Raw genomic sequence first — 27,969 nt, forward strand, 5'->3', positions numbered from 1 at the left:
AATAGCCATTAACTTAAAATTGTCATCATAACATCGACGAGAACCCGTTGAAAGTTTGCCGGCAATACCTGTTCCACGTATTTTTATAATATGACGATCCATCACGAAAATATACCTACTGTCTATAAAACTTGATTTTACTAAGCGTCAGAGGTACAGCAGGCACGTTATAACACTGCTACTGAGTAGCCGTGGCCTTTCTAAGAATTCGAAGGCTCGCATGTTTTGATGCCATTCCGCAGATTTGAGAAACGTTTGTGTAGAGGATAATAGAATATCATTCTCTCTTCACTGTTTCCTGAGATCCAGTGACGTTACACATAGGCACTGTACGACCGGTCGCCGCGGCTAGCGATGTAGGCCTATGCGCGGGCGCGGGGGTGAAATAAACAGCATTGTTATTGCGGTAGTTGCCAGTGGTGTTCATTACTATCACGCCGCGAATGCAAAACGACCCTTGATTTTTCACATGAGATTCTGAGAAAAAAAACGTCGTCTTGGATTTGGAGAAATACGGTATCACTCCAGAGGCTTCTATGGCAAACATTTCAGTTTTCTTCTTCAAACGGCATCACCTAACCTAACCATACATGTACCACGAAATCCTATTTGAAACGCGTATAGAGAAATGATAACTTCCTAGCTAAAAATTGACAAGGGAATAGCTTTCCGAAATTTAACTAGAAGCGAGAAAATAGAAACTATCCTCTGAAATCAGTGATGTACCCTGCCATATCTTGAGGTGTATTACTTTCTTACTTAATTTCAGTATACGATATACCATTAAAATTAAGAGATCGTTTACTTCAGCCTTTATTCTTAACCAGTACAACTGCTATCGGCCACGTTATTTACGCATTTATTACGAAAACGTGTCATCCTCCTTCATTTCAAATTTTCTTTTGAGGACAGTAGTCGACGGGTATTACTAATTGACTGCAATATCGCCTTCAAATGGTGACGAGAGAACTCGCAAATGCACATAGTGCGAAAACTATACCGTACCAAAGATGATCGATTGCATTTTGTCGCAAACGTTTCAGTTTTGTTATTCAAATGGCGTCACATATCCTAACTTCTCTATACTGTATGTATGATGAAAACATACTTCAAGCGGAAGTAGATAAATTTTCTCGCTATAAATTACATAATAGCCTTTCTGTAATTTAACGGACGCGAGAAAATATAAACTAACCTCGTAATTAATGACGCACTCTGCCATATCTTGAGGTGTAGGCCTATCTCATTCTTATTTAACTGCGGTATTTAGCATTAAAATTAAGCGATCGTTTATTCACCGTTTATCTTTAACGAGTTAACAACAGTTATCGGACACGTTATTTACGCATTTATTACGAAAACATGTTCTACTCTTTCATTTTCCTCGCGGAAGAGCACTCGACAGGTATTACTAATCGACTCTGACACTGCCTTCGAATGTCGACGAGAGAGCTCGCTGATGGGCATAGCGAGAAAACGATATGGTGCCGAAGATGATCGATCGCATGCAGTATAATGACTGGGTGCATAAATATCGGCAATGGAAAAATCGAGCGCGCATAATCGCTCGTAATAACAGATGCGTCAGTGATAGGGTTCTCGCTGTAACCGAAGGATAATACACAGTTTAATATAGGAATTTTGAAGGGACGGACACAAGTTATCGTTATTACGGGGTTCTCGTTATATGCTGTACTCACTATAGCGAACTTCTACTGTATTTAAAAGAGAATGACATGCTTCATTCCAGAAAGATCATCAGATTCTAACAAGTGAAACTAAAATGTAGAGTAAAATGCATGGTAGAATGTCAATGGACTGAATAGTCAGATGGACTCACACCAACAACAGAGTACCAGTACTGCAGCAACTCGCATTCTATGCTAGAGTGGAGTGAAGTGAGGACTTCATTAAGATAAGCTCAAAATTTCAAGATTTTTAATGATTTAAACCAAAATGAACATAAATATTTATGCATTTATAATATTTTGAGAGTGATTTGATAGAATCTGATGGTGTTATTAAAAAAAAAAAAAAGCAGCAGAGAACAGCATCCAGACTGGAGCAGTAAGAACCCGGAAAAATGGGAGGTATTTGTAGAAGCGAGGAAGGAAGCGGCACGAACAATACGAAGGACCAGAAGACGGAGGATGAAGCAGGAACTGGACGAGATTGAGAACAACTTCAGGAAGAACACCACCAGATTTTTTTTTGTAAATTTCAAAAAGAGATTGACAGAAAGCACGGGCAGAGAACTGGTCATAAGAGACAAAAAAGGAAAATTGACCGTAAATGTAAAAGAGACCAGTAGAATACCAGTGGAGTACTTCCATGATCTAATGAACTCCTATCTACCTGGAGAAGAACTGCAACTGAAGCCAGACGTAGAAGAGAGAGAGCCACGACCTCCAACCAAGGAAGAGGTGGCACAAGCCATAACGGACAGAAGGTATAAGAAAGCGACTGGATATAACGGTATATCAGCAGAAATGATAAAGTAGGAAGGCAAAAAGGCGATAGATAACACGATATAGGCCATTACCCACATCTGGAGAACAAGGAAATTACCAGAAGGGTGGAAGAACGCAATCACAGTACCAATACACAAGAAAGGGAACAAGAGGGACACAAACAACTTGCTAGTTGCTTTACGTCGCACCGACACAGATAGGTCTTATGGCGACGATGGGACAGGGAAGGGAGCGGCCGTGGCCTTAATTAAGGTACAGCCCCAGCATTTGCCTAGTGTGAAAATGGGAAACCACGGAAAACCATTTTCAGGGCTGCCGACAGTGGGGTTCGAACCTACTATCTCCCGACACAAACAACTACAGAGGGATTTTGCTACTAGAAGTTGACTACAAGTTGCTGTCGGGACTCCTTCTGAAAAGAGTAGGGAAACATCTAGAAAGAACAGTAGGAGATTAACAAGCAGGTTTCAGAAAAGTACAAGGGTACATGAGCAATTTTTACTCTGAAACAACTAATAGAACACAGGGTCCTGAAGAACAAGAAAACCGAGCAAGTGGCCGTGCGGTGTGAGTCATGTAGCTATCGGCTTGCATTTGGGAGATAGTGGGTTCGAGTCCCACTGTCAGCAGCCCTGAAGATGGTTTTCTGTGGCCTCCCACTTTCACACCAGGCAAATGCTGTGGCTATACCTTAATTAAGACCACAGTCACTTCCTTCCCACTCCTAGCCCTTTCTTACCCCATTGACGCCTTAAAAGCCAATCTGTGTCGGTGCAACGTACAGCAGGTTGTAAAAAAGAAGAGAAGAAGAAGAAGGCAGAAACAACATTCATGGACTTCAAGAAGGCATACGACTCCAAAGACAGACACTGGGGAGGATCCTGAAGAACAGAGGACTAGATGGCACCACACAAGAGATGATAAATGACATACTGGAACACACAAAGGCAAGTATGAGATTCAGGAGTGCACTATCAGAAGTATTTGAGGTTAAGACAAGGGTCAAACAAGGACATGGACTGTCAGCAATGCTTTTCAGCATCACAATAGACAAAGTTATCAGAAAATGTAGAGCAACAAATGACAAGATGGGGATACAAAAGACACATATGGCAGACAAAAAGGATATCAGGGCACGGGGGAACTGCCTAGCCTTTACGAATGGCATAGCCTTAATAAGCGTGACAGAAGAAGACGCAAAGAAACAACTCAACAGCATGAGCAAGATAGCTAGAATGGTTGGACTATGGATCGGCTATGACAAGACAAAGACCCCGAACTCAACCAGGGATTGGAAAAAACTAGAAGGCACCATGCAGAAGGTAGCAAAGTTTAAGTACCTTGGAAAATATGTAACAGAAAGAAACAGGAGCAGCAAGGGGATAAAAGAGAGGATGAAAAATATGAGGAAGATCTACCTTGCAACCAGAAAAGTGTATAATCAAGAAACATATCAATGGACATGAAGATCAGGCACTACACGACAACACTGAGGAACACGCCATTGTATGTAGCCGAGACGATTATACTTGGAAGACATGAGGCAAAACTATTGAAGAAAGAAAGGAGAAAAATTCTGAGGAAGATTGGGACAAAAAAGAGTAGGTGGAAAAATGGGAACGAAGATCAAGGGACGAAGTGTACTGTAACACCAGACGATCTCAAAAGGATCTCGAAAGAAATAAGACTCAAAAGAGTACGAATATCCGGACATATTATCAGGATGGATATGGAGAGGATGACCAGAAGAGTATGGAGACAATGGGTACGACGAGAGAAAAGACTGAAAACAAGTGGATTGCTGAACTCCGGAAGGACTCAAATGAGATGGGGATCATGGTAGAAGGGACGGAGAACTGGAGAAATAAATATACTGTGTCATGGTGAGCCGCTACGTCCCCCATGCCAATGTACAACCACAGGAAGTAGCGCAACCTAGCCAGCTCCAACCGCATGCTCATCACCATGGAAGGCCCATCCTCTCCGAACTCCCATCACCACACGGAGGACAGCCGCTTGCGGATTGGTCAGCGCCCCCGCTGCTAATATCTGGATTGGCCTGCTCACTCTATCTGTCTGTTGAAGCTGAAGACTCGTTTCTGTGTGCCTGTCGTCGTGCGTGTAAGTGTCTTGGACCAGCTGCTGGAAGAGGACGTGGCCTTGCCCTGTGCAGCGTGGGAGACAACAATGGGTGCCGACATGGGTTGTGAGTGGAGTTCTACGGACTGAGTAGACAGTGGATACTAACCCGAGCTGCGAGACTGACGGGCGTAGGCTGTGGACTGAGGACTGTGACGACACCAATGAGTGTGACTGAGCAGCTGAGTGAGTGTAGTGTAAGTACCGAAGACTCTGTGTGTGTGTGTGTGTGTGTGTGTGTGTGTGTGTGTGTGTGTCATTGTAGATAAACAATGAGAAAATGAGAGAGAGAGCGCACCGGGTAAGTGTGTGTCCTGTGTACTTGTGTAAATTGTGAGCTCAGCAGTCTGGTGTGTGTAAATGTGTAGTTTTAGTGCTTAGCTAATATAGTTTAGAAACAGGGCGCTACCACATTCTGATTTATTTATCTACCCCGCCAACACATTACAACTGGCGTCAGAAGTGGAATGGACAAGTGTGATAAACTAGTGGATAATCTCTTACGTCAAACCTGGTGTCGGAATCGATAATCTGGTAGCATATTTTGTAGTCAGCAGAAATTTCTACGAGTGAAATGAATTGCAAACAGCTCCAGATTTTTATAAATAAGTTAAGTAAACTTGAAAATAAAATCTTATCTAGCTATGACAAACTCATTAGTGAACTGAGATCTGGACAGAGATCTAATCCAGACCGACTGGAAACAGACTAAAGTGATAGGAAGAGCAAGCAGTTAAAGTCAGAAAATGAAGAGTGCTCTCTCAAAGCCATCAACAATGACGTTGTGCAGGACGACAATGAACTGGACGAGAAACAGCCTGAAGTGATGCTAGCGGTTGTGGAGTCCGGAGTTCGAGGCCCAGTGGAGGAAGTGAACGCCCTGTGTGCAAACACGATGGCTGTGGAGACACAAATGAATCCTGTTAGCAGCGATGGCAGCTGCAACATTGTGAAGGTTGAAACCCCATGGGACGACTTCTTGGAAAACATGCTGGACCCAGCTCGAGACTGGATCGACATCCAAGAAGAGAGCGGAATATCCAATCCCCGGACTACGTGTACAAAAGATGACAGTATGACACAGTCCCCAGTCATGTTCGACCTACGAGAAGGTTGTGGGAGTGCTCGACGGGTGCTGTGGTGTCCACCAACCAAGAGCTGCCTACCGAGTCCAGCTGCAAGAGAGTACTCAGCGCACCGATAGAACGCCGCGGGTATTCGACGCCGAGATTGAGCGACTAGGCAACGCGATTATAGATGAGCCACCCTGTGGTGACACCAAGTGCGAGGCGGCTGACACCTGCGATAAACTGCGCGGCGCTGAGATCCAGGAAGAGAGAATGATCAGCGGGAAGCAGAACTACGAGGAGACTCTGACGATGTCCCAGGAGATGGAGGCAGCAATGGCAACGGCACGGCTGGAGGGACCCCCACTAGGAGATGGAGCACCAATGGAAGACGAACCGATGACCACCGAACGAGGATGCCAACTGACCAGGACACTCGTTCCGGCATGAAGCTGCATAAGTTACATGTAATTAATCTCATAATAGAACCGTATTGGGGATGATATATTAAAATTATAAAATCTTTTTATTTACAACCACCTACTCAATATAAAACAAAACACTCATTGAATTATAAAATATTATAAAATAATCATGAGGTGTCTTAAATAATGGGACATGTTTCGTTCGGCATAGCGAACATCATCAGCCGTTAATTACAAAGACTAGGTCAGGGCCCTGAGCTTAAATGATTAAAGTTATTAAAAGAATAACAATGTCGTAATAAAAAGTAATATGATAACATTAGACTTAAATTGTAACAATATGTACAGATTAACAGCGAGAATTTGTGGTGGAATACATTGAACGATGGCAGTCTGTGAAGTTAAAAACAATCATGGGGTTGTAAAACTAAAAATAGATATTGTGGACATTAAAATATACGTCAATGCGTGAAGCATGGATTAATTATTGACGATGGAGTTCCTTCAATTGTGTAAAAACAAAAGTTGAAATAGAGTTCGTTGAATAGTACGAGTCAAATTGAACCAGTCAAAAGGCGCATGACGACGAAACAAATGTTGATATGAAGTGATCTCCAATAGTTGCGAATTCTGTAGGAGAGAGAATCACAATGCCAGAAGGAAATACAAGTTGAACTAGTCCATATTCACGCACTAGCAGTAAAATTAAAATCGTATGCAACGTAGAACACCAATGATGGACTCGTTAAAGAGTAACGACGATCTTGAATATAGAGAAGGTTCTAGCAATCCTAGATGAATGGAGTAGATTATGGCACAATGGGAGTTTGAAATCCTTGGGACTAGTGTGAGGTGTCCGCTAACGTTGGCTGACGCTAAGCTTTACGTCTGATATGTTTTTGACATTTTTGACATGTTCTATTGGTGAAAAATATCTAATTCCATCCATGGGAATTTAGAGTTTTCCATTCGGAATTGCTAGGCAGGCAATAATTCCATTGTATAGATTTATCACCCGTATGCAGTTATCAGACTGTGCCTCTTATAAAGGGCTTCTGATAAGTTCACCTGCATACACCCCAGCGTCAGTGGGTAGGGTCTGACACATCCCACTCTAATGAGTCTAGTGTCAGACCTAAGAAAAAACGCTGGTTAATAGAGCAAATGCCTGAAAAGCCTTACATCTGATATGTTTTTGACATGCTCTATTGGTGAAAAATATCTAATTCCCTCCATGGGAATTTACAGTTTTCCATTGTTTTCGACTCTGTGTGTTTCATTGTAGATAAACAATGAGAAACTAAGAGAGAGAGTGAGAACCGTGTAAGTGTGTGTCCTGTGTACTTGTGTAAGTTGTGAGCTCGGCAGTGGTGTGTGTGTAAATGTGTAGTTTCGGTGCTTAGCTAATAAATTTTAGAAATAGAGTGCTAAAAAGATTCTGTCTGATTTATTTACCTCGTCAACATGTTACAATATGCCGGAAATCAATGATACAGAAAGGTACGGGAGCAGAATAGAGAAGCCACAATGGAGAAGACATGAGAAGATGATGCTGAAAATCACAGCTGAAGAATAGGAGAGAAGAAGAGAGAGGATGACGAAGTTCTGTGAGGAGGAGGATGAGGAGAAGAAGAAAACCCAAACCATGACAGAGCTACTCGTAGTCCTACAGATGCCATAATGGAAGAAGAAGTAATATGCAAACCGATACCTTTACCCACAAAATGCAGATCTATGTTAACACTTAATGTTGTGAAAATATCATCTACCTTCTCCCCTATGGGAGCAGTTTGCTACTTTCTCCCCGCCTGTTTACGCAGACTATGGGAGCATTGCTCCAAACATTTTTGTGATAGCTCACTGGCTGGCTAGCAGCATTATCAACTTGCTTTTTTTTCGGCACATGTCTTGACTTGCAAAGGGAGCCATTAATAATGAGTTTTACTTGTTGAGGTTTAAACTGACTACAATGTATTTGTCACTATTTCAGAGACGCCAACTTTCAAGAAAGGCAATTCACCCATTAGGGCACGGCGGGGGGGACGGCGGACGTAGACATTTTCCCCCAAGATCTTACTAACTTACATATCATTGAAAAATCAATGAACAACATACAATTCCACCAGATGTAACAATTTAAAGACTGGCATATGAAGAGTGTATGATTCTTACCTGCTAAAGTAACAGGTGAACTGCAATATACATCTGAGTGGAGGTTGAAGGATCATTTCTTTTGTTGAGTACCTACTGTACTTGTTCCCTTAGCAGCTTGTAGTTCCTGTTTGGTAAACGTATACTGGTGACATGCTTTTTCTTTTGATATCATGTGCATCCTCTGCACTAACAGAGCACTTAAAAGTTCAGAGTTCATATTAGCACAGAATTCAGTCTTGTTCTTCCTCAAAATGCGCATCTGAAAAATCGCTGCAACACACACTACAAAACATATGCGAATTATATTTTGAGGAATGCAGTAAACAGGGCTATTCATTCGAGTATTCCTTCCTAAAATTTTTAACTACTTTTGGTTTATTACTAGCGTCACTAGTCACGGTAACATCATCACACATATTTTCCTGCACATGAAATCACTTCATTATTTCAAACCTTTCGCATTTCGTAACACACGATTAGCATATATCCTAGAAGAGCAATATATGTAAATTTGGCAAGCAAAATCGCAATAAATGCTTCTTCAACAGTAACGCACACAGTATTCACAATGAAACGGAGTTTATCACCATGTTGCTGCCAAAACAAAGACAAAAGAACTTGCATACTTGCATGGAAGCAAATACAGATGGAAGTCTGATCATGTGACGAACAAAGACAACAACTCCGCAAGATATACCACTTGTCTACTTCACAGGTGCCTATTTTTTCGGTACTGGAAGCACACACTGCGTTCGGCGTGTGAAAACTCGAATTATTCTTAAAGAAGGGACACGGAAGGGGCTTAAATGATGACTGAGAAATCCGAAAAGAATATTCTGAGAATTCAAGCTGTAATGGCATTCCTTGCATATCCTTTTGAACACTTCATACACTTACATGTTAAAATCAACAAAAAAAGTGTAATTTGTGGTGTGTGATTCGTGAAGGCGTAATTATGATGGGTGATTCGTAATTATTACGACTGAATCGTAACAGTTGGCATCTCTGCTATTTAACTCAATCACAGCTCCTTGACCGCAGGCTCATAAGGTATGCCTACATGTGGGGGGCACCTATAAAGCTGCTTCAGAATCTGAGTGTCGTCAAACTTAGTAACAGCACTCAGCTTGAAGTTAAGGCCTTTCCAAGTCTATAGTTGAAGCTATGATATTAACAGACTGCAGGAATATTTTCAAAATTCAGAAAAGTTTGTCATCAACAAACGTGTGGATCTTTCGCTAGTACGTGTATGGCCATCATGAAATCATCAATCCACTCACAAATGTAAGTACTAGAAAGGAACAAAAATGTGTCAAATTAAGTAATATAAAGATAGAAACATTAATAGGAAGATATAATAGGATGAACACAATGATAAGTCAGTGTAGGAAGCAATACAAGGAAAAGAAAAGGATAAACATGAAAACACACGAGAACAAGGACAATCTCCATCTTCAAATAGATAGGCTCTCTCCTCATCAATCCCTGTTCTTCTGCATGCATATCTTCTCAGTCCCCAAAGAGCCCTCTTCTGCTTCCCAGCTTCATCAGAAGGGCACGCATCAAAACTCATTGCAAGCCATCTTGTCAGATCTTCCATTTTGATGCAAGGAATATAGGCTAAGAAGAAAGGTGGATAAAATGAGGAAAAAGGAAGAAATATAAGAAAAAGATAAATACATGTAGAACACAGCAGAGTATGATGGGGAGATTGTCCTTGTCCTTTCAAGTTTTCATGTTTGTCCTAGTATTCTCTTTCTATTGCTCCATCTTCCAACACTAACTTATATCGAGCGAGTTGGCTCTGTGGTTATGGTTGCGTAGCTGTGAGCTTGCATTCGTGAGATGTTGGGTTCAAATCCCAGAGTCAGCAGGCCTAAATATGGTTTTCCAGTTTTCCCATTTTCACACCAGGCAAATGCTTGGGCTTACCTTAACACATTCACTCCCATAGAAACCTTAAGGCATTTAAGAGCAGCCTATGTGTGGGACTGTATCCGAGTTACGGCGTTTAAGGGCGCGTGATGTAAACGTTGTTATGAATTTAGGGCTAAATTTGTACGAAGTCTAATTCGTGTTGAAAACCACATGGCATATAAATGAACAGTCCCTCACCCTGACTACCTGAACAGAGGGTACAAACATTCCAACAATGCTTTCTTTCTTTTTTCTATAAGTAAACACGGACCTAAGCCATTCGTGGTATTCTTGTGAGGGTGTGTACTGAAGTGAGTTATTGTGTCGTGATAACATGACGAGTTACAAACACATTATACGAAGTGAGAAAATTGAAGACATACTACTGAACGATGATTCTGGAGGTGAACTCATCCCTGATTTCAGTGATAGTGAAAGCAATTCCGATGATGCATACCAGGCTCTGGGCACAGTGAAATACAGCAGTTTCAAATAACCGATATGCATCCGTCTTATTGCCTGCCTGCAATCAAGTTCACTGGCCAAGTAGGATTAAATGTTGACATCGAAAATAGCAACGAAATTAAGTCTTTCGTCAATTTATTTGTAAATGACGATTCCCTCGAATATGTATGGCATTATACAAACCTTTACGTGGAGCAAGTTATTAGTGCAGCACCGCGTCCATTCACTAAATATTCTATTTTTCAGGCATGGAAACCGTCGATGTAAATGAGATGAAAAAGTTTTTAGGGCTAATGTTTGTAATCGGAATAATTCAAAAACCAGATCTGAAAATGTACTGGACAGAGGACACTGATGCTCTTTTCCAAGTATTTATAATAAATCTGAAGATTTAAACAGTGAAACTAAAAGAACCTGACATCCATACTTTCTCTGTACCCAATATTTTCAAACGTAATGAACTATTCCATATTGGAAATAAATGGGAGTTTGTATTCAACAAAAACATCCACTGGAAGGCTGATACTCTTTCCAAACCGACTTCATTGATGCTGGCAAACTCCAAAACTAAAATATGCTGTACACAAATGTCCTAAGATTCTGGGAACTATCTGAACATCCTGCATAGTATTTTTTATTTCACATACATACATACATACATACATACATACATACATGTATACAAGGTATATTTTACTTTAATCAGAGACACAATAATGCTACAGATTTAAAAACTCAAATCAAACAGAAAATTTACCATTGAGAGACATGTTGAGCACTTCCAAAAAATTTCCTTGAGCTGCAGTTGAATTGACAGCTTTCGGAATTGATACTCCTGGTCTTTGATGATAATCTAACACAATCTTCTGGTAATCTGTGAACAGCCTACGAAGTTGAACAAGAGTGTTGGTCCAATCTTCATATCGCTCATTCTGCACAGCAACTCTAAAATGAAATAACACTAGTTACTACTTCAGACAAAAGAAACATAACTTATGAATTTTACTATCCTACATAGCATGAGGCTAAATACTATCAACGTTTGATGCAAGTGTGTAATGGACTAGTAAAACTTGGAAACAATTCTCTAAACCCATGGGTAAATAGTGAGAATATCAAGCTTGATTATTATTATTATTATTATTATTATTATTATTATTATTATTATTATTATTATTATTATTATTATTATTATTATTATTATTATTATCTATGTAGTCATGTACGATAGGTTGTCAGTACGGACTTTATTTGGTACAAATCGTGGTCATATTATTTATTATTTGTGTGTTGTGCGATATGACTGTGTAACAAAACGTGAGGTTACGTCACAATACGTCTGCTGTATGTGTATTAATATGACTCTATTTAATGTAAGAACATGTACTTACTGTAATAGTATATAATTTACGGACATGTCTATTGTAGTTAACGTTGCAGTGATTCAGAACCTAATACCTGACATCATATTAGGGCATGACTTTTTGATGGAATATAAGGTGATCCTAGCCTATGCAGCTCATGAAGTCTTTTTGGGAAAAGACAGACGTCTGAAGGTCGCCTGGCATGATGGAAATCTCCGGACTCGCAATGATGTGGAAGTCGACGTAGACCTGGCAGATATCCAGTTAACACATCTTCAACCAAGTAAAGAAGAGGAGCTAGGACACGCCTTAAAGGATTTTTCCGAAGTCATCACCAATAAAATAGGACAGACTACCACTGTAACGCACTCCATTGAATGCAGCACTTCCTCACCCATCAAGCAACGTCCATATCCAATCAACCCAAATAAACGCAACTTCGTCATTCAGAAGATTCAAGAGATGGAAGAGCAGGGTCTCATCGAACCCTCTACATCCTGTTGGGCTTCGCCTATCGTCCTACCGAAGAAGGAGAAGAAGAAGAAGGAGAAGAAGAAGACTGAGGAGTATCGACTGTGTATGGATTTTCGCAAGCTGAACGAGAAGACCATTAGTGACGCCTACCCTATGCCTGACCTGAAAGATTCACTGAAACAAGTAAGTGGAACTAGGATTTTCAGCATACTGGATCTCAAATCCGGATACTGGCAAGTGGAGGTCGAGGGAGGTTCTAGGCCACTGACCGCCTTCATGACGCTGAGAGGATTGTACCAGATTACAGTAATGCCTTCTGGACTGAAGAATGCTCCTGCAACCTTCATGCAACTGATGGATAAGGTGTTATCAGGATATGTTCGAGAATTCTGCCAAGTGTATCTCGACGACATCTTGATCCACAGCAAGAATTTTCACGAACACCTTGTACACCTGAAGAAAGTGCTGGAACGACTGAAAATTCATGGACTGACCTGCCAACTGGAGAAGTGCCAATTCGCCCAGTCCTGCGTAGAATATCTTGGCCATGTTCTAACATCTGAAGGTTTAGAAAGGCAACCAGAGAAGAATCGAGTTACCAAAGAAACTGAATGCCCGCAGACCAAGCGACGAGTACATCAGTTCCTTGGCATGTGTGGATGGTACAGCAGCTTCGTGCCGCACTTTGAAGAGAAGCAACACCACTCACCAATCAACTCCATAACAGCGGCCCATTCCGATAGACCAGCAAGGAAGAGACAGCATTCCAAGGTATTACAGCTGCGATTTGCAACGCTCCTGGTCTCGCCCAACCTGACCCTCAACGTAAGATGTGCCTGCAGACGGACTCCAGCTTAGGAGCAGTGTTATTTCAGGAGAGGAGTGACTGCCAAAGGGACATAATCAAGTGTGCCAGCAGAGAGTCATCTCTCACCGAACAACGCTACTGCACTGCTGAGTAGGAAGCCTTAGCCCTGATATGGGCCATGGGCAAATTCAGGGGCCACTTAGAGGGAAGGAAGTTCCAGCTGTACACCGATAACTCAGCTCTCAAATGGCCGAACTCTGCCTTAAGCTCAAAATCTAAACTGATGCGATGGGCTCTGTTAATCGCAGAATTTGATTTCGATGTGTGTCAAGTCCCAGGACCGACGAACATAGGAGCAGATAGTTAATCTAGCCATCCGGCGATGGAAACTGAAGCTAGGAGCACCGTTGTCGGGAGGGAGTTTCGAAAAGAAAAAAAAACCCACCAGAGTGAACCCAATAAACCTGTTCTTATGATCATCAAGAAGGAACTTGATCCGGGAGTAATCAAGCAATGGCAAGAACAAGACAAGCCCTGCAGGCACATCTTCCGTTGAGGGTCGGGTTGGGCTAGACCGGGAGCGTTGCAGTAGATTAGGAGACAGAACACCGATAGTCGACTCATCCCGAAGGAATTCAACATGTGCTACAACAATTTCCGGGTTGATGAAGGACTCTTACTGTACAGATCTCACCTCTCCGACATGCCTGCAGTAGTGGTGATCCCTAGACCATACAACAGACATCCTCGAGAATTTCCATGACCGCACTGAAGCCGGATATCCAGGGGGTGAAGAGACATATCAATCTATCCGACGAAGATTCTTCTGGGTCAACATGTGGAAAGACATCCTTGACTATGTGGAAGCGCCTGCACCAAGGCGAGCAACAGGAAGGCCTATTCCTGTCAGTGAGGAAGGCAGCCGCAGCGCCCCTGAGTTTCATAGCCCTGGACTGGATGGATTCTTACCCTAGAACACCAAGGAGTAAAACAGGACTCCTAGTAATCACCGACCTCTTCACAAGATGGATTGATGCCTTTCCGATACCAGTAGCCATGATGGGATGCATCACCAGTATTCAGCCACTAAGGTTATCCACGGTGTATTCTGTCAGACAACGGGAGTCAGTTCACATCAAGGAAGTGGCAGCAAATGACGACTGAATGGGGTGTGGAGCACTGGACCACCCCTATCTACAACCCAAGGGCAGATCCAACGGAATGATGGAACCAGGAACTAAAAAGGTTGCTACGGGTCCACCTAATACACAAGGAACATTGACTGTGGGACCGTCAGATACCGCAGTCACGCTTTGCCCTGCAACAACGCATCAACAGTGGCTATTCCCCAGTGGAGCTGTTCCTTGGCCGACAGCTATACGGCACCAGGGATTGGGCGAATTGTCCAACACCCTCTTCTGGTCAAGATGATGCGACTGTTTCGCTAACAGGGTTGCATCATAAGCAGCAGCAGGACATCAAGGAAAAGCAAGCTTTGGCTGAGAAGAGATCCCTTACCCAGGTCAAGGCTCAAGATGTCGAAGAGACCCAGATCTTCCAACCAGGCCAACAAGTACTGCGATGTAACCTCCCAGTCAGTAATAAGATTGGAGGGTTTCACGCAATTCTCACACCTAAGCGGGTTGGTCCCATCGAGGTCGACAAGCAGCTGGGCCATGGTGTCTACTTACTAAAGACCAACCCTCCTATCAAGGTCCATGCAACAGAATTGTGGCGAGTCAACCAACCACTGCGCATACAGAGTAAGCCGGATACTGTCATGGGTCCACCTGGAGGAGAGACTACTGATGACATGGCACAATCTGGTCATGAGGAAGAGAACGCATCGACTACCACCAAGGAGGAGGCTGGCGGCGAGGCAACACTGACCCCCGACACGGCACGATGAGGAGAGCACATCCAGTGACATTGAGGAAGTGAGAAGATATAATCTACGACCAAGGCAAAGTCGAGTGTGACAGACTTTTGAAATTGTTTCAAGTTATAGGGGGGATATTGATGCAAGTGTGTAATGGACTCGTATAATTTGGAAACAATTCTCTAAACCCATGGGTAAATAGTGAGAATATCGAGCATGACTAGTAGGTATTGCTATTATTACTGTTATTTCTTCGTTATACCGGTTTACAGAGCGGGTTGGAACTTGTTAGCTTCATGATGGTTTTCCTTCTCCCAAAATCTCTTCATGAACTCACTATGCTGTTTATTGTGTTCTTCCGTCCATTGTTTCCCTGTGGTTCTTTTAGCCTTTTCCGTGAACATGTGCTTTGCAACCAGAGTACCAAAAGCCTTGCGATTCCTGATGGTATCTTCTGTGATGTTCATTTATTTTAAGTCCTGCTTTATTTCCTTTAACCAGCTGATTTTGACCTACCTTGAGTTAATTATACCAAGCAGTTCTTTTTTGCATATCTAGTGCCATCCATTATACAGATGTGGCCATAGAATTTCATTTGTCTCCTGCCTACAGTAGTGGTGAACTTGTTGATTGCTTTGTACAAATCCACAGTTTTCCTTTTGATTCATATTACATTTACATGAACGGGGCCATATATTTTCCTAAGAATTTTTCGTTCTTGTTTTTCAATTTCATCAATTTTAGAGTGACCTCCTAGAGATGTGGTTTCTGAGGCATACAAAGCTTCTGGAAGAACAACAGTCTTGTAATGCCAAAGTTTAGCATTTCGTGACCTCACTCTTTTATTGTAGTGACTCCATGTTATTCGGTATGCTTTCAAGAGTTTGGTGGCTCTTTCTAAATTAGCTTTCCTGTCCAATCCGGATAGTACAATGATTTCTCCTAGATATTCGAAGGAAGGGTCCTGTGTGATTATTCCATAATTTGTCTGGAGTGGGGTATCTTTGTATATTGGTGTCTATTAGCCACGATATGCGTCTTCTCATACGATATTTGGAGGCCTGTTTTTGATGCTATCTCATGTAACTTCTCTATGGCATACCTGGGTTTTTCACTAGTCTTGGTAAAGATAGCTAGATCATCAGCAAAAGCTAGGCACTTCACGTTAATTCTTTGTCCCTGAGTACGAATGCTTATACCTTCGATTTCTTTTCCCCATTCCTTGATGACTTTGTCTAACACTTAAAAAGGATTGGGGAGAGGCCATCTCCTTGTTGAACTCCTGTATGTACTTCAAAAGGCTCTGACAGTTAACCTAGAAACTTCACTCGAGATGTGGTGTCTGTGAGAGTCTGGCGGATTAATACTGTGGTCTTCTTGTCAACACTTAGCTCTCCTAGGATATCCATAACAGTTTGTCCATCGATAGAGTCATACGCCTTCTTAAAGTCCACAAAGGTGACAAATGTGGTGGTACTGTGACGTGTCCTTAATATCGTCTTCAGACTCCAAATTTGCTCAGAACACTATCTACCTTTTCTGAAGCCTGCTTGGTATTCACCAATCAAATGATCTGTTTGCCTCTGTAGTTGTTGGGGTCCGTTCGATCACCTTTCTTATGTAAGGGATGGATAATGGCATCTTCCCAGTCCTTTGGAATCATCACTGTCTCCCATATTTCTGTTAAGTGTGTATGAATTCTTCTGATGAGGTCATCTCTTCCTATTTTCAACATCTCTGCAGTTATGCCATCGTTCCCAGGGGCTTTATTATTTTTGAGCGATTGGATTATCTGTTTTATTTCTTGAGTTGTTGGGGGCTGTGAGTCTGGGTTTGGTGGAGGTTTCTCAAAATGTAGTCTTTCAGTTGGTGGATCGTAGTTCAGTAGATTTTGGAAATAGTAAGCCAGTATCTTACCGTTCTCCTTACTGTTTGTCTCTAGTTATCCGTTAGGTTGATAAAAACTTAATGTTGGTGGTTTGTACCCTGATAAGTCCTCACGGAATGTCTTGTAAAAAATTCCGAGTGTTGTTTTTCTGGAAATTCTGCTCTCTCCCTGCAAGTCTGTTTTTCTCGTATGTACGTTTTTCACGGCGAATTGTTTTTGAGGTCAGTTTTTGAGTCTTCAGAAAATTCTCCTATCTGTTGACTGTTCAGTGTCCATTCCATTGATTCCATGCTTTGATTCTGTCATTGATAGCTTCATCACAGGTTGTGTTCCATCATCTGTGTTTACGTTTCCTGGGTGGCTGTCCGAATTTCAATGCTGATGACTGTAATATGTTGCGAATGTCTGGCCACACCTTGGGATCTTGATTGTGTATGTCACGTACGAAAATGTCAGCGTTCTTCCTCAGGCAGTCCGGATCCACCCTTGGAAATCGGTTGCCTTTAGGTCAGGACCTGTTTGGTTGAAAACTAACCTTGATTTGCGTAAGGTAGTGATCCGAATCGATAACTTCATTCCGTACTTTAACATTCTGAATCTCAAGCATATCCCTTTCAGACCGTGTACGCACAATTGTGCGGGTTCGTATTTTATTATGTCTGAGCTTATTTGATGTTTTCTTGGTGCTAGACTGGACTACAGTACTTGTGAGGGACATGTAGCATGAACTTTAGCTGTTTTTATTTAGTACTTGACCACCAGGGGGCAGGAAGAAGAGTTTAAAAATACAGTTCATTAGCAATATGGCGGGAAGCAGTAATGCCTAAAGTAAGTATTTATTTATTGCATTCATATTAATCTGGAAGCTTTACTGAATATAAGAATATAATCAATGAAGTGTGTAAATTGTGTAGCAAACGTAAATTGTGAACTTACAACATCATACGTAATACCATGAGGTTTTGAATGTTGATACGCACATATGTGCGGGCTAGGTTTCCTTACAGGCAATGCATGCTGGAGTGCTGGGTGCTGTCACAAAAAGGACTGTGAAAGCAAAACTCGTACTCTACATGAGAAATGTAATGTATAAGATTTTAATTGTTTAAAATCGTTCCACATTGTAAAATAGAACATTTGATCATGTACATGTGCATATTCACATATACTGAGTAGAATTTTTTTAATTTTTAATTTTTTGCAAGTAATGAATGAAGTCCTGACACGCACAATTGTGTGGGTTCTGTTTTTCAGCCGATAGTTCTTATTTTGTAAAATAAACTGTAAAAACATGTATTTGAGAGCATTTTAGTAAGTTTTTGACGTTTTGACACCTCCAGATTTCTTTCAGGTCTGACGACAAGTTGCTGCTGCCAAAAGGGCAGTAAAAGCAAAACTCTTCCTCAATGTAGAAAATGTAACGTTTACTTGTGTTTGAACAAAGATTTAATTTTTTAAAATTATTCTCCACTGTAAAATAGAACATTTGATCATGTACATATGTATATTCACATGCATTGAGGTAATTTTTCTTTTTTGTAAGTAGTGAATTAAGTTCTGACACGCACAATTGTGCGGGTGGTTTTTTTCAGATGTTAATTTTTATTTTGTAGAATAAACTAAACATATATGTACTTAAGAGCATTTTAGTCTGTTTTTGACGTACAAACAAAAATTCACACCGCCAGTTTTCTTTCAGGTCTGAAAGGGATATTCCTTATGGAAATAGCAACAGGGTCAATCTGGAATTCCCCTAGTAATGAGTTAGGTGATCTCCAAGTTTTCTTTTTATGTAAAGGTCTCATAAAGTGCGTGGACATTATTATTATTATTATTATTATTATTATTATTATTATTATTATTATTACTTGTGAGGTGGCTATGAAATTGTTTACGTCTATTATTATTATTATTATTATTATTATTATTATTATTATTATCTACTTAGTTATGTATGATAGGATGTCAATATGGACTTTATTTGGTATAAATTGTAGTCGTATCATTTATTATTTGTGTGTTGTATGATCTGTCTTGTGTAACAATACATATGAGGTTATGTCACGATATGTCTGATGTATATATATTAATACGACTCTATTTAATGTAAGAACACATAATTAATATTATATATTATTACCTGTAAATATGATGTATAAATCCAATGTAATGTTGTGCAACACTGGGTAATAGTCTAGAACAACGCACCTTTGTCACTAGAGTTTTACAGAATGTTCTGTCCATTTGTAGATAGATTATTGGAGACTTGAGAAAATACGAGAAAGCATGTTGTGTCAAACTTTTCTAGAAGCCCGGCCAGGCAAGGTATATAAATAGACAGTCTTGAGTTGAGTGGAGTTGTTAGCGAAAGTCATTAGTCAAATTCAGTGTGTGAATTCATGTTGTGATTTTGTTGTGTTGGTAGTTGGTTGACACGCTAATGAAGCAGTCAAATGTGTTGTTCCAAATGGTGGTTTATTAATGTGTGAGTATAATGTGTATATAATTTGTAAATAAAACAGTGTACACAACCAACAGCATCTCCTGAGTGCGTCCTTGTGATTACGACATGATGTTACAAACGAGCTCTTCAATGGAAGCCTATGGGCAACTGGTCCTTTCCCGTAAAAGAACTTACATTTAGAGTTCTGAATTTTCAGGTTCAGTTAAAAATATACTGGGTGAGTCAGCTGCGCCTGACTTTTTCTGTTGTTATGCATCCCAACGAACGTCACTGATGGCATCATGGTCGATTCTCCTTTGCCGTACACCAAGCAATAATCACTTTTAATAACTTACTGCACCAACCTCTTTGCAAAAACATGTATCTTATGCAACAGGTATGCATCAAACTGTCATATGGTTACGTAAAAAAGACATGCCAATTATAAGCTTTCAGTAGGGTATGAAATGAACACTAAAAGTGATGGCATACTGATAGAAAACATACGTGCATTTGTGAAGCATAGGTTATAAACTTCGATAATTCAATAGATAATCTATTGTCAATGCCCTGAAATAAAATAAATTTTCAGCTGTAGGACAGCATATGCAAGACTATAAGCACAAATTCACAGACATAAAACAAGATATGGAAATTCTCAAAATCATCAATAAAGGACTCCTCCTTAACATTACCGAAAGCTGCTTCATACATTTAGATCAATATTTCAACCCAAATCATAATCTTAATGAAATTTCAGAAAAACCAAATATCCTTTTTGTCCTTCTAATTCCCATTTTCAGCAATGTCAAACCAACAAGTCATAATTCAGTTTTTTATAATATTCACAGCACCTTTCCTCAACAGCCATCCTTTTTCCCACATCCTTCAGCCCCACCTTAAACCCCCCTCCCCCCCACCCCCTTTCCCAACCCCCTTTCCTTCAGGACCTTCCCCTCCCTTCTCCTTCCTTTTCATTTGAATCTCACAACAGTTAGTCTGAAGCACACTCAACAATAGACCACACACCTCATGCTGTATTGAGAGGTAAGTCTCATATAACCTATGCCATCTAACTAACACATTCTCTCATTCAATTCATTAATTTAATTTTATCTAATTTATCAGGTTAACTTCATGGGCACCGCAATGAATTGCAAAAATTTTATACCAGACACAATGTATCTGTGTAACCACATCTTCATGTGCTGTCCTGACAATGTCCAACAACATTTCAGCAAGATTTAACAAGCACCATGAGAGCATCTCATTTATTACTTTGATTGAGGATGAAACAACATCTAACAGTTCCCCGTCAGCTAGTGGTTATTTACAGCGGTGTCCAATGGATTACATATAGCTAACACCACACAAATAGATTTGATGACAAACTACAGGATCAACATTTACCAGTTCCCATTTACTACTGAAATATTAATGATAAGCAGTATTAGAACTAACAGTTATGTGTATATAAATTAAAACTTGAAATTATTCTCAATGATGAACATACTCAAGATGTTAGAACCTAGTTCATTTTCAAATTTATTCATAATTCCATCCCAGTTTTTAACGTCACTTTGTATATATTTGTTTTCATTTGTTTTATGTCAATTGTGTGCATGTACATTTGTTTAGTTATTAGGTGTTTTACACATTAAGGCTGAAAATGGCCAGCCCTGGCCGAAACTAGGCCCTAATTAATGTAATTTAGAATATTACATATTATAGTATTGAATTTACTAATTATATTGTTATTTGTGAAGCAGCTGTTCAGCTCATAGGCTTTCCAGTAAGCCACTTGCTGGAGTTGCCGTGGTGTCATATGTTAAGTGGGTTGCTGCTAATACAACTGCGTTTGGTAGGTGAGTTCAAATCCCACTTGGGCCTGATAATTCTATTCGCATTTTGTACTTCGAGAAACGTCTACAAACCAACGTATCCGAATGCCCTCACGTCGTGGTTTATTTATTAATTTATTTATTTCTTAATCAAATTTCCCCCCAGGGTTTGAGCACAAGATTTTGGGTGTGGGATACAACTGGGAAGGAGGACCAGTGCCTCGCCCAGGCAGCCTCATCTGCTATGCTGAATAGGGGCCTTGTGGGAGGTTGGGAATATCAGAAGGGATAGACAAGGAAGTGGGAACGAAGCGGCTGTGGCCTTAAGTTAGGTACCTGGAGGAGAAGTGGGAAATCACAGAAAACCAGTTCAAGGATGGCTGAGGAGGGAATCGAAGACCCCTCTGCTCAGTTGACCTCCCGAAGCTGAGTGGACCCTGTTCCATCCCTTGTTACCACTTTTCAAATTTCGTGGCAGAGCTGGGAATCGAAGCCGGGCCTCTGGGGTTCATGGCTAATCAAACTAACCACTAAACCACAGAGGTGGATATTTATTTATTTATTTATTTATTTATTTATTTATTTATTTATTTATTTATTTATTTAGGCACTGTTCTAGGCCATCAGGGCTGCTTACATGGTTGTTTTATAAGCATGGCTTGACAAGGACAAAATGGTTGGGGGTTTGAATCCACTTGACTGAGCAACAGCCTGTTAGTGCAGTAAGTGTTCGAATAGATGGCCTTCTACAGTAATGCATGTTTCAGTACGCCGTTGAACTGACATTCGAGCTCGTTGCAGCATTGTAGGTGTTCCTGATCCACCGACTTCTGTAATAAGGTTTTGAAGGCTTTCAGGATTTTCCGGCTGCTGAGCGTACACTACACCCTTCAAGATATCCAGTGGCGTCAAATCAGGTGATCTAGCACGCCAAGTATGAGGTCCTCCTCTTCCTATCCATCGATCAGGGTGTGTAACATTCAGGTATCTGCTGATATATGAGGTGGAGCTCCGTTGTGGTGATACCACATGGTTACACGCTCACCCAGGGGTACATTCTCAAGCAGCAATGGTAGTTGGTCTTGAAGCAACTGTAGGTACCGGGCTCCTGTCAAATAATCCTCAAAGAAATATGGTCCAATTAAGTGATCACCCAGTATACCACACCAGACATTTACTCCCCATCGTGCCTGAAATGCTGCCTGCCTCACCCAGTGGGGATTTTCAACACTCCAGTAATGCATATTATGACGATTCACAGAGCCATTAGTATGAAATCGTGACTTGTCCGAAAATTAAATATGAGATACAAATGTAGGATCATTTGCCACTTGTGTCAGTATCCACGCACAGAAATCAAACGAGTTTTGAAATCTTATCTGTGGAGCTCTTGATGTAGCTGTAGGTGATACGGACGAAACAAACTGGAATGCAAGATCTGTACAACAGGCGACTGGCTGATGTTGGCCTGTTGTGCTACAGCCCGGGTACTCGTGTGAGGATTCCCCTCTAAAAAGTCTAAAACCATCTCATCAGTTTGACTGGACGTAACTGGCACCTTTCTAACAGGAACTGTTTGGGAAAGTGACGAAGTTATATACAAACATCGTTCTACCCTCCTAATCATATTTGCGATTGGTTGTCGTCTGTGTGGAATCTTGCGTGATACAGGTGCTGTGCTTTCTGTGCGTTCTGTCTTGCTTCACCGTAGATGAGGAGCATGTCAACATATCCATCTGTTGAATACATAGCGAAGAAAAGACCAGCACTGCAAGGCTACACCAAGTGTCAGGCCACTACACATTAAACACGCATGCTACTGGTTGAATGTAGCAAAAATGGTCTTGTATTTGATCCTCAAAATCTTGAAATATGAATAAAAATGTTCAAATCCACTTACCAACAGCACATGCATGAGCACGTCTGTACTTAGCCCATTACACCACAGAGACTATTACCTCGAACTTATCAGAAAGCATACTTTGTGTAAGACTACTTCCCGCTTCACAAACTCTCAAACATTTTCTATCAGTATGCCATCGATTTAGCATTAATTTCATATCCAATCGAAAAATTATAATTAGCACGTACTTTTTACATAACTATATGACAGTTTGATGCATTATGTAAATACCTGTCGCATGCATGTTTTTGTAAAAGTCTTTGCTGTGATGACACAGTAAGTGCTTTAAAGGCAGCTGTAGAGTGGTATACAGCAAAGGAGAATTGACCATAAGACCACTGACATTTGTTAGGATGCCTAACAACAGAAATAGTCAGCTGCAGCAGACTCACCCGATATGTTTAGGAGCTTACCAATCTCCAGACCAATTCACAGAAATTACAATAAGTAAATTGGATTAGGATCCAACATTTCTCCACGACACTGGTGATTAATACAAACAAAGATACTTAACTCTTGTCTCATGATCTAAGGGTAGTGTGCCTGCCCCTCTTCCAAAGGCCCTGGGTTCAATTTCTGGCCAGACAAGGGACTTTTACCTGGATCTGAGGGCTGGTTCGAGTTTCACTCATCCTACGTGAATACAACTGAGAGATATCCTATGGCTAGATAACAGCCTCAGTCTAAAAAGCCAAGAATAACGTCCAAGATGATTCGAAACGCTGACCAAGTGTCGCCGTGTAATCTGCAGACCTCCAAGCTGAACAGCGGTTCCATGGTAGGCCAGGGCCCTTAAGGATTGCAATGCCATTAAGTTTGTTTGGCCTGTTTGCAAGATACTCAACAGTACTAAACTAACTTAAACTAGAGAAACTAGCCCAAGATTAAATGTTACCAATACAATAGCAAACCATAAAACTGCCTGTCAAAGAGAACCAGTAGTGATATTCAGCCAGTCTGCACCAGTTTGGTTGAAATGGTAAGTAGTTTAACTTTTACAAGTTTGGCAAACAGACTGTTTTAGGAAACCAAAGTTCATATTTTAGTTTCGACAGTAAAAGAACATAGTATTATATAACACCTACTGAAGCTTGAAAATCTACTGTGATATTCCATAGGCAACATCGCTGTTTCATGTAATACTGATAGCCGATGATCATAATTTCATAGCTTTACTGTCGATAGAATATTGATTTATTCCTTCATGACATTTGCTATAGATTCCATGTTGTATTTTACCATCAGGGCAATGAAGGAGCCATCAAGAATTTCATATCATATTCAGTCTGGCAGTAAAAAGTATAGTGATGTTGAAGTGAAAGCGATTAGTGAAGACTCAAATGTGTTCATCTACAATTTGAATATTACTGTATTGTTTATTGAATAGATATATTATCTTCAATAATTCCTTCATTGATTACTGGTTCAAACCCGAGAGGATTTTTAAAGGGCGAGAAAAATGTCCTTTTGACACTTCATGTCGTACCATATCAGAATGTAAAAGATTTCGAGTGACACATCTGGTGCTTAACCAACAAAATTAATTTAAATACTCAGCCATAGATGCCCAACAGAGATCTAGTGGTGGTGGTGGTGGTGGTGGTGGTGGTGGTGGTGGTGGTGGTGGTGGTGGTGGTGGTGGTGGTGGTGGCAATGCAGCATAACAGGGACTCAACAAGATACTGTAAGCATAGGAAGTCACACTGCTCCGTGACCACTGCACAGCCTCCCATAATGCATAGAGGTTGTTCGGAGCAGGGTCAACGGTGCACACATCATTCTCAACAGCATCCTAGATGTGCTCAATAGGACTGAGGTTGGGTGACCTTAGGGGCCAGGCAAGCATCCTCACATCCTTGGACTGTTCATCTAATCAATGAAGCACAATTCATGAACAACAGGACAGTGCATTGTCTTACTGTATGTACAGGTCTCCTGCAGTGTGCTAGAGGTGAACTAATTGTTGGACATGACTGACTGCATGTTCCTGTATCATTCGTCGATGAGAGTTTTGTAAGATGTATCAGGGGTCCCATTTCATACAACGTGAACGGTCCCCATACGATACAACCACCTCTGGCCTGAACTGTACCCTGCTGACAAGAAAATCCATTGTCTCGAGTGCTAGGTGACTCACTCGTACCCTGCCATCAGCGTGTATAAACTGGTACCACAGCTCATTTGTCTAGGCGATCTTTCTGTATGCTTTGAGAGTTCAATGGTGGTGTTCCTGTGCCAGTGTCATTCTTTGTGACTTGTGACGTGCGGTGAGTAGTGGTATCCAAGTGGGATGGTGGCTTCACTACCTCATTGCGAGGATGATGATCTGGATGATATGGCTGCTCACACTTAGTTCTTATCCAGCACTGAATTCACGATTAATCTGTTTCACTGCCACCCGTCCACCTGCTCTTACCATCCAAGCCAGTCGATGGTGACCCCTGTCAACAACACGATGTACTCCAAGACAGCTGACCCTCAAGATGGTGGTGTTGCCCGAATCTATGTACTCACAGTACACATTGGACACAGTAGCCCAGGAAAGCCCACTGCCTGCACAACTTCCGCGGTGGAATAGCTCATACAAACGCACCAAGATTTTGAGACTTACTTATCCTGTATTCACCCGTTACACAGTCAGTACGAGGTCCGACAACATCACAGTCAAGTACCATGCAAAACTATTACATTCGCCGGGCTGACCACAGCGTCATTTCACCAAAATGGCAGCTACCACTAATTCAACTGCTCATCACTATAGTTCACTAAACTTATATGTTGGTTGAGGTTGATGGATTATAACTAGTTCTAACAGTTCACTTTTGTTTAAGTTTTCATCCACAGTTACATTGCTTGTCCCTAGCCAATCACGAATATCAAGTTCATCTTGGTGGCTTATTTGCTGAGACAATGTGATAAAGGTACCAGATGTCAGGGATGGAGTTACATGCCTGTTGCACTTGGTTGGTCAATACAGGGACGGTTAATGCTGGTTGTGGATGACGCTGGAGTTGTCGTCCAATGATGTCCCATACGCGCTCAATAGGGTACAGATCAGGGGATCGAGCAGGCCAAGGCAACATGTCGACAATCTGTATAGCCTGTTGAGTTACAACAGCGGCATGGGGGCGTGCATTATCCTGTTGGAAAACACCCCTGGAAATGCTGTTCATGAACCGCATCACAACAGGTCAAATCACCAGACGGACGTACACATCTGCAGTCAGGGTGTGTGGGATAACCATGAAAGTGCTCCTGCTGTTATAGGAAATTGTTCCCCAGACCAGAATTCCCAGTGTAGGTCCAGTGTGTTGACGCCGCAGACAGGTGGAATGCAGGCGTTCATCTGGCCTCCTTCTAACACATGGCCATCACTGGCACCAAGACAGAACCGGTTTTCATTGGAAAACACAACAGGCCTCCACTCCATCCTCCAATGAGCTCTTGCTTGACACCATTGAAGTCGCAGGCGGCGATGGTTTGGGGTAAGTGGAATGCACGCCACAGTGTGTCTGGCTCAGAGCTGTCCTTCAAGTAACCGATTTCGAACAGTTTGTTATGTCAGTGTGTGCTGCAGTCCTCTCTCTCGGTGGTGCTATGGGGACGTCCAAGGCCCGGTCTTCTTGCGATCATACCTTCTCGTGACCATTGCCGCCAGCACACATGCACAGTGGAGACATTCCTGCCAAGTCGTTCTGCAATAGCGTGGAAGGAAAATCCACCTTCATGTAGCCCTATTATATGGCATCGTTCAACCACGGTGAGTGTTGATACTAGCCTCTTCATCGTTGTAAAGGCATTCTTGACCCACTCAGAGTCACTCCATCCAATCTCACAGGTAACGAACACTCGCACAGTACAGCCCGTATTTACAGCAAACCTGATGTGCAAAGTCATAGGGCTGCTACTAGGGCCACGCTAATGTGATGTGCGGGAAATGTAAATCAACGTCATCTTTCAGATGTATAAACATGCCTACCAACGCTCGTTAATCTAGCACAAACCCTTTTCGGTGGAATTGAAAAGTGGTGATTACAATAATGAAATGAAAAAAGACGTTCACCAAATTTAGCACCAAAAGGGCAGCGCTCTTTAAGACATTGTCCTAGCAAATAAGCCACCAAAATGAACTAGAAATGAACTGATATTCGTGATTAGCTACGAACACACAATGTAACTGTGGATGAAAACTTCAACAAAAATGAACTGTTAGAACTAGTTATAATCCATCAACCTCAAGCAACATATAAGTTTAGTGAACTATACTGATGAGCAGTTAAATTAGTGATAGCTGCCATTTTGAAAAATGACGCTGCAGTCAGCCTGGCGAATGTAATAGTTTGGCATGGTACAAGACTGTGATGTCACCCGACCTCGTACTAACTGTGTAACAGGTGAATACACGATAAAGAGCCAAAGTCTCAAGATCTCGGCGCGTTTGGCTATTACCATATTTACTTGCGTAATTTTCTGCTGTTTTTAAAGCAATTTTCAAATTGCAAATTGGGGGGAGAAAAAATTATGTGAATTTAAATTTGAATCTAGAATACCAATGGAATTCCACGACTTTATATTTCCAAATATTGAATGTGACTTGATAAAATATGATGATGTTCTTTTAAGAACAAAACGTGTCATTCTTTGTTTAATAGTGTGTACTTTTTATTTATTGTCCAATAATGTCTTTTTTTTTTTTTTTTTTTTTTTCCAGGTATGTTATAGTGTAATATT

At 41.2% G+C, this 27,969-nt stretch overlaps 1 protein-coding gene across 3 annotated transcripts in view; it reads right to left on the reverse strand.

Moving 5' to 3' along the window:
• Nucleotides 1–27,969, reverse strand: part of Iml1 (GATOR complex protein Iml1) — a 724,094-nt gene that overhangs the window by 545,259 nt on the left and 150,866 nt on the right. For all 3 annotated transcript variants that reach the window (XM_067141784.2, XM_067141783.2, XM_067141785.2), the window contains exon 7: nt 11,396–11,583. In XM_067141784.2, the coding sequence (XP_066997885.1) occupies nt 11,396–11,583 (188 nt within the window). The remainder of the gene's footprint in view (nt 1–11,395; nt 11,584–27,969) is intronic.

This window comes from Anabrus simplex, chromosome 2, assembly GCF_040414725.1.
Source record: "Anabrus simplex isolate iqAnaSimp1 chromosome 2, ASM4041472v1, whole genome shotgun sequence".
NCBI lineage: Eukaryota > Metazoa > Arthropoda > Insecta > Orthoptera > Tettigoniidae > Anabrus > Anabrus simplex.